The sequence below is a fragment of the Phyllopteryx taeniolatus genome, chromosome 4 (genome assembly GCF_024500385.1).
Source record: "Phyllopteryx taeniolatus isolate TA_2022b chromosome 4, UOR_Ptae_1.2, whole genome shotgun sequence".
In the NCBI taxonomy this organism is placed as follows: Eukaryota; Metazoa; Chordata; class Actinopteri; order Syngnathiformes; family Syngnathidae; genus Phyllopteryx; species Phyllopteryx taeniolatus.
This window is the reverse complement of record NC_084505.1, coordinates 27,554,690-27,568,668: the sequence shown is the minus strand read 5'-3', so window position 1 is coordinate 27,568,668 and position 13,979 is coordinate 27,554,690. Positions and strand designations below refer to the sequence as shown.

Sequence of the window (13,979 nt, the reverse complement as noted above, 5' to 3'; positions counted from 1 at the left end):
AAAATACGACAACGGAGACCCCGGACTGTTGAACAGCTGAAGCTGTACATGAAGCAAGAATGGGAAAGAATTCCAGCTACAAAGCTTCAACAATTAGTGTCCTCAGTTCCCAAACATTTATTGAATGTTGTTAAAAGAAAAGGTGATGTAACACCGTGGTAAACATGACCCTGTCCCAGCTTTTTGGGAATGTGTTGCAGCCATCAAATTCTAAGTTCATGATTATTTGCTAAAAACAATGTCTTTCTAGCATATGCAATTAAATATAGGTTGAACATGATTTGCAAATCATTGTATTCTGCTTAACAACGTCCCAACTTCATTGGAATTGGGGTTGTACTTCGCAAAGAGTTCTTTCTTCAGTTCTATGGTATTATATTTGTCACCTTCTTTAATCCAAGGGCTGCCACTCGCAACTATCTGTGCCCCCCCAGCAGTCGCAGGAAATAAATAAGCACCAAAAAAAAATGTCCAATTGCTTTCAGAGGAACATGTGGGGTAATGCGGTTTTAGTATGAAAAAAAACAAAGCAAATGAACGAAGCCTGGGACAAAATTTCAACAAACATCGAAAACCAAACCGTATGAAAACCGAGGTTCCACTCCACGAGTAAAAGTAGTGAAGGTATTTTTTTCCCCCGGACCTGCTCTCCCTGGCATAGAGCTGGAAAAAAACACCCAGGCAGTGTCGGAGATGGACGTCGTCCTCAGTGAGCGGGTTGTACCACAGCAGAACCAGACGTGACAGGATCTTAGCACTGGACATTCGGCCCGTGTACATCAGTTTGGCCAGACCCTCAGCCGTCACCGTGCGCAGTTCCGACACCTGCGTGCAACATTTAAAAACGTGTGTCGTGTTAGAAAGCCCACACTGTTCACATGGTTGCTGTCATTGCAATTCTTGCATTGACTGTGCGTTTTCCATCTTAATTTGAGGTGTCCTACTTTATTGATAGTTCTTAAACGCACTTCACAATTTCCTTTGCTTTCACCGTTAGCCTGTACAATATTCCCAAAGTTTATAGCGGCATGTAAATGACAAAAAGGACATACTGCTGACATTATTCTGGTTGTGCCAAGTGCGCCTATTTGTCCGTTCATGTATTAACGTCACGTTAATTTGTGCTAGCGTGTTGTTTAAGCTAGAATACTAATACAAATAAACTTCACGTGAAGGTGGCTTAAGTTATCGAAAAAGGTGACTACTAAGTATTCCTTTATGAAACTTCGTTTCATGATTATTTTTGCTTACTGATGATTCTTCACATTATTACAGACCACGGCTAAATAAATGAGTCCAACAGCATCTGTGTTCCTTAACTTGAACACACCCATCTGTACCACAGCCCTCTAAAGATACTACATACGCCCCCTTTTGACAATCCTCTCCATTGTATGTTGGAATTTGTCGCAAGAATAGTGAAAGTTATGACATGATGTGTGCAAGCGGACCTCACTGTCCAGAAGCTCAGACAGCATCACCAAAATGCTCTGAGCGGTGTCCTCTCCCTTCACTTCAGCCTGTGCCGCCGTTTCCTCCGCCGCCTCCTGGTCTGGCGATCCCGACGGCTGAGGCTTCTGACCGCTGCCGGTGTCAGAGAGCAGCTGGAAGCCAAACAGCAGCAGCTGGTCGATGACTGCTCGCAGAGCGCTGATGCGAATCTTGACCTCGTCCAGCTGAGCGATCTTTATTAAAAAAATAAAATAAAATGGAATAAAAATGCTGTTGTTTTACCAATAGCTTGTAATGGATTTTTTTGTTCAAGCCGCTTTTACAGAGAGCCAGTAAAATTGCTGCATTATAGCCAGAACGGAAGAAATAGATTAAACCACCCAAGATGGAGTCAGAAATGGAAATTTGACTTTTTAATCATTTGTAGACAAATACTGTCGTACCTTGACTTACGAGTGTTCCAAAATTTGTGGCATCCCAGGTCTCACTCACAACATTAGAAAAACGTAAATAAACTAAGTAGTCATTTAATTAAACTCAGAAAGTCAAGGCAACACTGTAGTTGGGTCTCTGGAGTATCTGCGAATTGAAGAACCAAGTCAATCTTTTGGTATCTGCCTATTTTGGAACATTTAAGCAAGCTTATTGTTACTTAACAGCGGGCTAATTTACATAATAACTACCCCACACAGAGCTTCTCTGCCCCATATTGGGCTGACAGGCTCCTAGATTATCCATTGTCAAGAGACAACCAGAATCCAGTATCATGTCAAAGCCAAAAGTTAAGAAGAGAAGAGCAATCATCCTTACTTTCATGAACACGTGCACATTCATATTATTTGCATTTTTAAGCCAGCACACAAATGAAAACACACAACGTTAGTGGCGCACACAGGAGCTGGGGGTGACTTAGTGCAGTTCAGGGGGTCTGTGGAACCGGTCTTTTGCAGTCTGAAAGCGGAGTTGTGAATATCTCTTGCTCCGGAGGGGAGTCCTAGAATCTCCAATTATACTATAAGAACTTGCTAGATTTGATGCCCATTGTTTGTGTGTGTGCGTTTTTTTTTTTCTTAAATCACAAGAGGGGCCAAAAAAGGCGCTAAGGAGACAACATTGAGTAGCCGCTCTGTCGCCTGTTCTAGCTCTGCCCCAGTGGTCATGGTAACAACTTGGCTAAGTCGACTTCAAAAATAGGTTGACGCAAAATTTATGCCTCGAAGCTCCGCCGGGACAAAAAAAAAAAAAAAAAGTGCTCGGAAACATGTCTGCGTCGGAATCAACGTTTCACATGGACATTTATTGCAGACAGACGCAGTGTTGGAGCACTGATAAACATTGCCAAAAATGACAGGAGTGATTTTTAAGACTCTGTTAGATGTGTAATGTACATATAACATGATTTAATAATGTGCTGATTTTTTTTTTTTTTTACCTAAAATGGTAAGCGCTAGCGCTAATGGCGATTGCTCTTAGCATTTTGCTGTCTGAAAGTCTGTACATCAAATTTATAGCATACACTCATCAATTCAAGCAGTTTAAGGATCGAAGCCCATCGATCATAAATAAGAATAAAATGCATGGTAGCAGTTAAAAAAAATTAAATAATAGTGGCGGGGCATTATTATTCAACCAATAATCAACAGGAGAATAGTGACAGCCCTACTATTAAGTGTGCTGTAGTTCTTTATCCTTTGTATATTTTGACCGAATAATGTCAGAGACCAAAATAAATAATCATGTGGCAATCTATTTATCAAGGCAATTTGGTGCTGATCCAAATTAGATTGTGCAGCCTTGTTGGAGGTCTGCTCTAGAGTTCTGTTCTTGAAGAGTTTCATGCATCATTCAGATAACGGAAACATGTGCAGAACATTACCTGTAGCAGAAGGACCATGTGGATTTTGGCAACCTCCCTGTTGTGCAGAGCACATGTACCCAGACATACCACAGCCATACTTCGGACAGTGGGGTGAGCGCTTGCGATGCTGGGCAGGATCTGACGGGAAAAGAATTCCATTCAACCAGCAATCTATGAAACTCATCAAAAATAACAGCCACACATTCATTAAGCTACACATGCTAATGGCTAGTTGTTTTGACACAATGAATTAGATATACTGTCCAAGAGTCACATGGGTGATACTCTATTGGTGAAAATGCCATTGAGGTGGTAGATTTTACCAGTGAGGACATTAAAGCGCTTATTGTCGGGCTGCTTCGATTCTTGACGTCCATCTGCTTGAGCAGCTCAGCGCACATTGTCAGACATCTCAGCAGTGTCTCCGGGTCATTCTAAACACACAAAATGGATCTGTTAAAGACCCCCAAACCATAAATCTGGGTTTTGTTTCTAAACACATTCAATATGTTTGAAGAGAAGTGCTGAAAAACCTGTGGAAACACTGAGAACAATATGGTAGTGAATTGTTGAGCTACAGCTTAAAACTCCTTTTCACCTTGTAAAATCTCCTTAGTTTGTGGGCAGGGCTAAAGAGTATCCTCGTGACCTCACGATGCGGCAAACAGCCTTATTCCATGCAGTGGCCATTCAGCGGAATTGCCACTTCCTTTTTAGCTGTGTTAGCTTCTGCTGTTTTCTTGAGGTTCACCCGAATGCGTGCCAGGTTATCCAGGCAGGCGGTGCTGGTCGCTGTTTCTCCTCGCGTCATCACAAAATCCTGTCTTGGACAGGATGTTTCGGTGATAAAAGAATTTCCGACCAACACTGAAAATTCACTTTTGGGTCATTTAAGGCAGGGGAAAATTTTAGGTGCTTGAAATTTGCACATGCCTGAGCGGGCCAGTCTCGATATGTAGGTGGTGGAGCGACACAGCGGCGTAGTGGCCACCGTTAATGTTGAATCGAATTGCAATGCCATGACGTGACCATAAAAAGACTGTGCATACTCGAAAACCCTTCATTGTTGGTGAATTCAAACAATTTTGCAAGGACGAATGGGTCAAAATATCTCCACGCAGATGTAAAAGACTCATTGCCAGTTATAGAAAACTCCTAATTTCCCTTGTTGCTACTGAGGATGGCCCAACCAGTTCTTAGGTTGAGGAAGCAATTATTGTTTCCACACAGGGCCACGTACCTTTTGAGTTGGCAAAATTACGTATATACACATTTACCGTAATTTCTCTTGTATAATGCGCAATTATTCCCCCAAAAAATTGTCATAAGTCAATAGAGCGCATTGTACATGGGTATAGGGGAAAATGAAAAAGCTTTCACATTTTATAAATGTATGCCGCCATCTAGAGGTTATGAAAAAGCTGTACACTTTCATTCCAATGTCACCGCCACCTAGAGGTTATGCAAAAGGTGTAGCCTACACTTTCATTCCAATGACAGGGGTACGTATGACTGCATATACTGTATGTACAGTTGTGCTCATAAGTTTACATACCCTGGCAGAATTTTTGAAAAATTTTTTTTGTTTTAAATATGACTGAAAAACAACCATCATTCACTTCTTCATGGTTAGGTTTTGTTTAATGATAAAGCTTTTCTGAAATGCTTGACAGTTTAATTTGAATCCCATTGAAATCAAATTAAATGTGTTTCGCCTAGCCCTTCATGTTTTCTTTAAAGAATTGTACACATTTTACAAATTCTGCCTGGGTAATCAAACATATGAGCACAACTGTGTGTTTTCTCATTTACTAAATAAAAGTAAGGCTGTGAATTTAAAAATAAGAGCAAGTAAAAAAAAAAGTATTACATTTTCAAATAAAGTGCTTAACTTCAGAATAATTCTTTGAAAAAATACTTCATGATTTGATCATCTGGGTAGAAGCAAAATCATGCATTGTAAAAATGCATTATCCATAGGTAGAAGGGTTTTCCAGAACTTTGAGGTCAACTTTGGGGGTGCGCATTATACATGGGTGTGAATTATACACGCTAAATTACGGTATAAGGTTTAGTGCCTTTCCTTTATGATGTATTCTTTTATTGTTTCAAACTCTGGTCTAAATTGTCTGAGATGTCTAACCTTGCTAATAGCAGCAAGCATTGTCTTATCCAAGGACATTCCCAAGTGGCTACAACAGCTGGTGGGAATTTCCTGATTATGGAAATGTACTGAATCTGTTTTTTGGAGTTTCGGCTTCAGAGAGAGTGTGGGGGCTTGCAAAGAGCATTAAGAGAGCTCCCCCTCTGTCTCCTCTTCCACTTCTTTCACCCTCTGTCTCTGTCAATTTCCAACACACTTTGAATAGTTTTTTTCCCCCCCTTAATAAATAAAATCATTTAAAAATGTAATTTTATGTTTACTTGGGTTATCTTTGTCTGACATTTACATTTATTTTAATCTACTTATTATATTTTAATTTATTTTAATCTCAAACATCAAATTGGGGAAACTGCAAAAAGAAGGATTAGAGAAGAGGGCCAATACTTTTTCACAGCACTGCACATGCAAATTTCTTCTGCATTTATTTTTATTTTAAATCTACTAATCTGTAAACCAGACTCTAAACTGCCCGTAGGTGTGAATGTGAGTGCGAATGGTTGTGTTTCTATGTGCACTGCGATTGGCTGGCGACCGGTTCAGGGTGTACCCCGCCTCTCGCCCGAAGTCAGCTGGAATAGGCTCCAGCACGCCCGCGAACCACGTGAGGAGAAGCGGAACGGAAGATGAATGAATGATTAAATAATCTGTAAACCATTTTTTTAAGGGAAATGTAAGAGGAGTATGAAATGATATTCAACTGTTTATGGTTTAACCTATTAAAAAGGCAATTATTTTTAAAAAATGTGAAGGGAGGGCATCAGTTACTTGTGGTTTTTCGCTATTCATGCCAGACCCTATAACTGAACGCATCTGTACAAATGACGTACGCGTAGTGTAGACACAGCCTGACCCGGTGCCCGAAACGTCAAGTACCTTCTCAGTGCGAATCTCATTGTCGACCGTCTGAACGCTCGCTGCGATCTCCTGGAGGACCTTGTTGCGCTGGTTCTCCTGCTCTGAGATGAACTCCTTCAATTCTGCAGCGCGGCTGAAGTCCTGAGCGGCGATGCACTCCTCTAGGGCGTGTTTGGCCTCCATAATGCGCACCTTCACCTCTGCTAGCTGAATTGGAGATGGAAAAGCAAGGAGAGGAGGGGAGGTTATTCCTCCTCTGAGCACTCCAGAGGATTCTTGACAGGAGCCAACGGCATGCACCACCACCACCACCAACAACAGCTAATGCTCTGGGCCAGGCTGCCGCTGTCTGGAGACAGTACTCTCTGAAGAATTGATAAAGGGATGCCGAGGGAACAGGTGCATGGAGGAGATGAGAACGAAAGATGGTTATTCAGATTAAGATGAAAGGAAGAAGTATAAATGCTGAGAGGTTCTCACTGATGGAAAAACAGGAAAAAACATGACTTTCTATTTATTCAAGCAGGCGGAGAGCAGCTCAGCATTCAGAATATATCCACCTTTCATCAGTCAGACACACACACTTTGCCTGCTAAAATAAATAACAGCCATCTGCTGGTTGGAGGGAGAACATTTGGAGGAGGATTGTCGGCATGCTCTAACCTGAACCTGCTGGCGACGGCTGGCGTTCTCGTCCACCGGCTGACTCGCTTCCGTGATTGGTGCCCGCACGTCCGAGATTATTTCTGCCACCTGGAGACAAAATAATCCAATTAAAGTTCACTCTTAGTGACAGACACCCCGTTGCATTTCATGCCAGTGAGAACAGTGTTAGCCAGTTGTTCCTGGATGATAAGCAGGTCTGTCCTATTTTTTCCCCAAAGATCAACTTCTGGAAAAGTAATGCATAAGGTCAGCAATATACACTCACTGGCCACAACATTAGGGACAACTGCATAGTTCCAGGGCTGTATAAATAATCTGGCTTTCAATTAGCACATTTCCCAATTTATTTGCTCTTCATCAGTGTTTTGAAGATGTAATTTCGACACTCTGTTGTAGGGCTGGGCAATATGACCTTTAAATAAAAGCTTTTCACATTTTTTTTTACATTTTAATCTACTTTCCACAGAAAATATTTTTGTAATAATAATAATAGATAATGATAATGTGAAAATCTGTTTTTTCTGTTGGAAAAAAAATACCTGCTTGACAAAACATGTAAACACGAATCTTCATAAAATCAACATTTCAAATGTTCAACAATTTGACAATCAATTGAGCTTTCAAAGTCCTCGGCTGGTCCATTTGTCCGTTGCCATGAATAACGGCACACCCCCACGTGGGAGAGCTTCTGTCTTTTCTCATGTAGAGTTGCACAGGCGAGGCAAGGTGACCTCGGTAAAATATTGGCTTGGACACACATACCTCGGGTCAAAAGCTTCCAACATGAAAAGAATTCACTGCTTGGCAAAATATCATCTTTGGCAATGTTCAGCGTGATTTACTCTGCAACTGCCTTCCACCAGTCTCCGGTGAAAATGATTTTGCTCATGTTGTCAGTTTCTTAGCTGGAATTAGTGTGCTAGTCACTTTTTTATTTTGTATATTTTTTTTTTTTTTTATAGCCACTAAAGGGTTGCAAAACTCACTAAATAGCAGTAAAGCACTGACTGTGCTTTTGTAAATAAGCTCCAATCTGTTTGCAACCATTTCGTAAGTGGAAGCAGTTACATCATCTGGGAACTATTAAAGCCACTTCAAAAATGAATTGATGCATGATGAAAAACTAAAGCAAATTCATCTCATTTGATTATGTTGGGGTAAGTGTTATGTATCCTTAAAGAGACGAGAGAAATGCATCTCACGGTCTGAATGCGTCGGTGGTCATCGGGCACGAGTGTGAGGAGCTTCTCAGTGAGCAAGACGACCAGCGAGGACGGCGTCTGTGGCAGAGTCAACATCTCCTGCAGCACAGCCAGAACACGCTTCCTGTAAAGACGAACAAATATCACACAAGAGAAGAGAAAACAAAACTAGAACCATTCCACTGAGGCGTCTCTCTTACCTACCACCCTCCTCGTTGGTGTCCAGGCAGCCAATGAGATGGATGAGCTGCTGTGAGATAAAATCCTTGGTCATAACCAATTCCAGCTGGCTGAAGTCGGCTCTCTGCTCCTCCGACAGCACCGGAACCGCCTTCAAATACCTGCGCCGCGTCAGAGTTGACGGTGACAGAACAACAAGAGGATATTAATACAAGGACAAAAGCAGCTATACCTCATGGAGTGCCCAGTGAAAGACTGTCAATGGTAAATCACGCTAATAGTACAATTCAAATTTGTTTGGAATAGTTTTAGTCGGGTCCGTGCCGGGGGCCTGCTCTTCTGCCCTCGATGCCCAAGGTGCCCCGTTTTAAAATTTGTGTTTATTTTTTGTGCACGACTGTGTGTAAGCCTGTCTGGGGCTTGTCATCGATAAAATGTAATGTAACCATGTTGAAAAAAAAATGAATGAAGATATTATTTACTGGTAAAGTTATAAGAGTTTGAAAAGCGTGTGTGCATGAGAGAGGGGAGGGGCTGTCGCAGGCCCTCTCGACCACGAGTGAGATTCACGTTTATGTGGCAAAATTTGAGCTCAAGTTAGACTAGAATCAGAGGCGGGAAACAAGCCACCGCTGATTATGTCCCCTGCCACCCCTTGCTTATACACACAAACACAATTTTACAGTTAAAACTATTGATTCATTTTGAACATGCGGTTACACGCATTTGCGAGCTGCTCTTGAATGCATCACTAAGTCATGGCGCGGACACGAAGGAGCACCGGAGCTGATCAAAATTGAGCAAACAAGCCATGTAAGTTGAGGAACACTTTTACATGTTCATGTAGACAATGTGGGACAAATTAATAGGACATGTTAACGTTATGTCTGTGACTCAGTGTGGTGCAGCTCCGAAATCAAAAGTTAGCATTTTGATCGACTTTGTTGCGTCACAAAGTCAAATCAGAGCACTGATGAAAGACTGATATAGTTACCTACAGTATATTAGCTTGCTTGCTAGCTATTTTAATCATACATTAATCAAAGCCACTCATTGCTTTGCACATACCTATTTATGGAGCATTGTTATGAATATTATTGATGCTATAGCCTCTTAAAGGTTTTGGTGGGCCTCTGGATATCAAATTGGGATCGGGACCGGCACTTTTCGGGTTAGTGTTTGATTTCTAACATAGGCAAAAATGAAGATCACTTTTCCAAAAGCTGAAGACCAGGAATGTCTTGTTTTGCTTAAAACACAAAAGGTAGTTTGCTTGCTTTCACAGACGACTAAAGAAATCAGAACTTAGGCCAATTTGACTGAAAAGCTAAGGATTTGGACTTTTTTAAAATTATATTTTTAAAAAATGACTCCATTCATTTTCACTTCCTTCCCATCTTGCGCAATCATTGGACATTTAATTATCTGGCCAGTTCTGACTTAATGTCATTGTATTCAATGTACTCAATAGAAGTCGTGAAATGTTCATTAAAGCATTTTCATTTTATGATAATGGCTTGGTAAATTCACTCGAGGTCAGCAGTATGATGAATTTACCTGCAGAAGGTGCTTCATTGATGCGTCTCACTTTACAGTATAAAAAGCTCTCTTTTGAATTCAACAGTCATGTAAGGCAGAGAAGCAATGCAATGCTGTGGATGGAGAATGTGAGATGGACCACATTCTCACATCAGTTTGTCAACAGTCTTTCAGTGACACCAAAAACAGTTTTAGAGAATAAATCCACAAACATGTCCTATTCTGTTTTCCTCAATAGCCTGAGATGCTATGCGAAGACGTTCCAAACTCTTGTTCCATGTGCCCACCTTTTTAACTTCCAAAGGTCTCCACATGCCCTTGGTTATAGTATTACTAATGGCGCCCAACTAACTTACAACAATTTCTGCAAATGAAAGAAAAACATTAAAAAACAAATGTGAGCTTTTTTTTTTTTTTTTTAATAAATCATGACGCACCTGATTAATAAATGCTACACTTTGTTGCTACACTTGTGTGTGTGCGTACAGTCTCTCCTACCCATAGAGGTAGTCGGCGTAAGTGGCAGCGTCCGGCAAGACCTGCTCCAACATTTCGTCACCGCCATCGCCTTTGTCCTTGATGAACTTGCACAGAGCTCGCCAGTAGAGCACATTCTCGCATGTCAGTGCCTCCACTGGGATGAGCTTCCTGTTCAAACACACAGAAATTCAATCACGGTTACCAATTCAAAAGGCAGGATATAACAACCCGTATAAGTGTACCTGCTGTTCAACTGCAATCTGTTCTGCAGCAACTCATCAACGTCCAAGCCTTTGAAAATAGCTTTCAGCATGTCCAAAGCTGTTTGGGCACAGTTCTCCACATCAAGTCTGTGGAGAAGCTCCAGGATATTTCCATCCAGTCGAATAAGCCAGGCAGGCAGTAGACGGGAGCACACCATCTCCTTTACTACTTCTACAACACATGCAACCGGTCATCCAAAACCATTTTAAAGCTCTGTATGAACTGAAAGCAGGCCGAAACCACCGTTACCTGATGTGTCGTGGAGTCCCTGCTCCAGCAGACTCACTCTTTGTGCAATGGACAGAGCTTTAAAATGAACCTTGTCAGCCAGAACCTTTCAAACAACAGTCACGCACTGAGTTCTCAAATGAAAAAAATATATATTACAATATAGCAAAATGCTACAATACACCACTACATAAGTGGCTACCTGGTAGGCTAGTTTGCGGACATTTTCTTTCACATCACGGGTGCGTTTGAGTACTCTCGGGAGGGTGCGAGGAGACATGGCAATGCAAGAGAGGACAGCCCGGCGCACCTCTGCATTGGTGTCATTTTCCAGAATCTGCATGAAGGCTGAGCAAAGAAGAGAGAGACAAACAAATATTAGGAGGAACAGTACTGTACAAAAGGGCTTTGAGCTTTGTTCTTTCACCTCTATACATAACTTCAATGTTCTATCTGTCATTGTCCATCATTTTGTTAGTTAATGGCTTACTTGTTGATGGAGGATGACAAAAAAACATGTGGGGTGCCATTTCAATTTTGGATGGGTTCCATTAATGCCATTGACTTCAAGGAGAAAAGGTCAGAAAAGGCGTGGCGTGCCCTCTCCAGGTTAGGGATGGGATCCTGCGCCAGGTGGAGGAGTTCAAGGATCTCAGAATCTTGTTCACGAGTGAGGGAAGAACGGCGCTGGAGATCGACAGGCGGATGGATTGGTCTGCTGTGATGCGGATTCTGTATTGGTCTAATGTGGTGAAGAAGGACCCGCTGAACCCAAAGGCGAAGCTCTCCATTCATCAGTCAATCTGCAATAGGTTCCCACCCTCACCTCTGGTGACGAGGTCTGGGTCATCACCGAAAGAACGAGATCACGGACACAAGCGGCCGAAATGAGTTTCCTCCGCAGATTGTCCGGGCTCTCCCTTTGAGATAGGGTGAGAAGCTCGGTGTTCCGAGAGGAGCTCAGAGCAGAGCCGTTGCTCCTCCGCATTGAGAGGAGCCACACCGGGTGGCTCGGGCATCCGATTAGGATGCCTACCTGCGGATGTGTTCCGGGCACGTCCCACCGGGACAAACGCTCAGCACGATGCCGCCCGGCTTGCCTGGGAACACCTCGGGATCCCCCAGGAAGAGCTGGACGAAGTGGCTGGGGAGAAAGTCCAGGCTTCCCTGCTTAAGATTCCGCCCCCCCGCCACACAAACCCGGATAAGCGGAAGAAAATGGCTTGATGGAAGGGTTTCCTTTTCACTTGGGAAGCCAGCACTTTGTCACAAAGCTGGCAAAATACACCTGTCAATTAGTGTGCGAATCTGTGCATGCGGCACATGCGGCCAAACCCCTCTACCAGGTAAGCCACTTCACTGAGATTATGCTGCTTATCATTGTATAGACGCAAAGAAGCCAAATTTCCATGTCGACCTTAAACGGTTCAAATAAATTCCTGTATGGGCACCTTTGTCCAAATGCGCCAAAATAAATGGAAAAAAATGAAAGAGGGTTTTTCCTTTAGCCGTACAACATTCCTCAGCAAAGTTTAACGGAAATACTTTTGTATTTTTTTTTGCAACCCTGGTAAATGTATCCATCCTATTATTTACTGCTTTACTATTTCAAAATGACTACATAAAAAGGTAATTAAACAGCAACCCTAGCCAAGACCTTTGCAATATACCTTTAAGCCACAAATTAAAAGAGTACTTTAAGAATTCTGTATTCTAACCTAAAACATTTAAGACCCTCTGTTCAATGTTTTCTCTCAAATATCATGAAAAGATGCTGCACGGGGAATACACACACACACACACACACCATTGACGGTGGGACAGTCGGGATCGCTCGGCTGCTGCAGTCGAGTCATGGCCAAGGCGGCCTGGATGCGCACGTTGGGAAACCTGTCGGTGACACGGACCAGCATGGCTCGATGGATGCCGTCGAAGAGGTCGTCGTCGATCCGAGCGTTCTCCGCCATGCTGCCGAGCAGCTTGTTGATGAGCTGGCACACGCGGAAGCGCACTGCGTGGCTGCTCGCCTTATGAGACTGAGACGATGGAGAGAACACGTCGGTTCAGACAACAGGGACATTTTTTATGAAATTAAAACTAAGAACATTTTGTACATACATTGTCTCCATTTTCTATAGTTCTTGTCCTCATTAATGTATGCTGGAGCCGAGCTCAGACTTTTGAGACTTTTTTTTTTATTTTATAAATAAAATTGTAGCTAAACTCGAAATTTTTCATCTAAATGCTTTCCATTGGCTAAATGCCTGAATAATGAGAAGGACTTTTAGGCAATTGTTCATTACGTTCTTCAAAGTCAGAAGTGTACATACAAACTGTACATAGTGCTTAAAGTTGTATAAGTGTATAAGGGTAATATGCACACACACACACACCTCCAGCAAGAAGTTGAAAAGGAAACTCAAAAATGGATGATCCTCCTCCTCCTCCTCCTCCTCTTGTTGTTGTTGTTGTTCTTCTGCTGCTGCGTTAGGTGGACACTGGAGACTTGTGGCGAATCTCGCCGCAAACTCGATGACATTTTCCACAGTGGGCTCCCGCTTGTAAACAATCATGGCGTGTTTCAGATTGCTGACAAACTCCTCATGGAACGAGGTCTTGTCCTCCAGCTGATAGCGAGAGGAATGAGAGACAGACAACAGAAAATGTATTCCGAAGCTTCCACGACAGATCGAAGTGTAACAAGAGAGACTCACAGCGTTGTAGCGGTTGTTCAGGCTCGCCACCAGCTTGGCCTTGTTGTTGTGGCCCTTCTGGGCGCATTGAAACGCCTCCTTGACGGCCATGTTTCCTTGAAAGGCGACGACAGCACGCGTCGAAATTGCACTTTTCTCTCTGTTGTCGTTAGCAAATGTAGCAAAGCCACTCCTCACAAAACCCCGGGAGAAATACACCGCGTAAATGAATGTCTTCGCTCTGAAGAGACGCTACACAGCTGCAACATGCATAACACACAGGCCAATAAACGCGCGTGTGGTGATTCCAAGTGAGGTCAATTACCTTTCCGGCTTGTTCGCGAACGCGACTCTGCCGCCTGTTTTCAAATCCGGTCCTAATCTCGCGACAACTGGAA

General features: G+C 42.7%; 1 protein-coding gene across 3 annotated transcripts in view; it reads right to left on the bottom strand.

Moving 5' to 3' along the window:
* The window catches only part of ncapg (non-SMC condensin I complex, subunit G), an 18,428-nt gene extending 4,449 nt beyond the window's left edge, over positions 1-13,979 (bottom strand). Inside the window, exons 1-16 of one of the 3 annotated variants that reach the window (XM_061771175.1) lie at positions 13,907-13,979; positions 13,603-13,774; positions 13,282-13,515; positions 12,696-12,924; positions 11,091-11,236; positions 10,910-10,994; positions 10,639-10,831; positions 10,415-10,564; positions 8,398-8,538; positions 8,198-8,321; positions 6,993-7,082; positions 6,348-6,536; positions 3,634-3,744; positions 3,329-3,448; positions 1,452-1,685; positions 644-825 (exon numbers count right to left, since the gene is read on the bottom strand). In XM_061771175.1, the coding sequence (XP_061627159.1) occupies positions 644-825; positions 1,452-1,685; positions 3,329-3,448; positions 3,634-3,744; positions 6,348-6,536; positions 6,993-7,082; positions 8,198-8,321; positions 8,398-8,538; positions 10,415-10,564; positions 10,639-10,831; positions 10,910-10,994; positions 11,091-11,236; positions 12,696-12,924; positions 13,282-13,515; positions 13,603-13,692 (2,318 nt within the window). In that variant the 5' untranslated portion in view covers positions 13,693-13,774; positions 13,907-13,979. Of the gene's footprint in view, positions 1-643; positions 826-1,451; positions 1,686-3,328; positions 3,449-3,633; positions 3,745-6,347; positions 6,537-6,992; positions 7,083-8,197; positions 8,322-8,397; positions 8,539-10,414; positions 10,565-10,638; positions 10,832-10,909; positions 10,995-11,090; positions 11,237-12,695; positions 12,925-13,281; positions 13,516-13,602 lie in introns of all 3 variants that reach the window. The other 2 variants (XM_061771174.1, XM_061771176.1) reach the window with 2 other exon arrangements.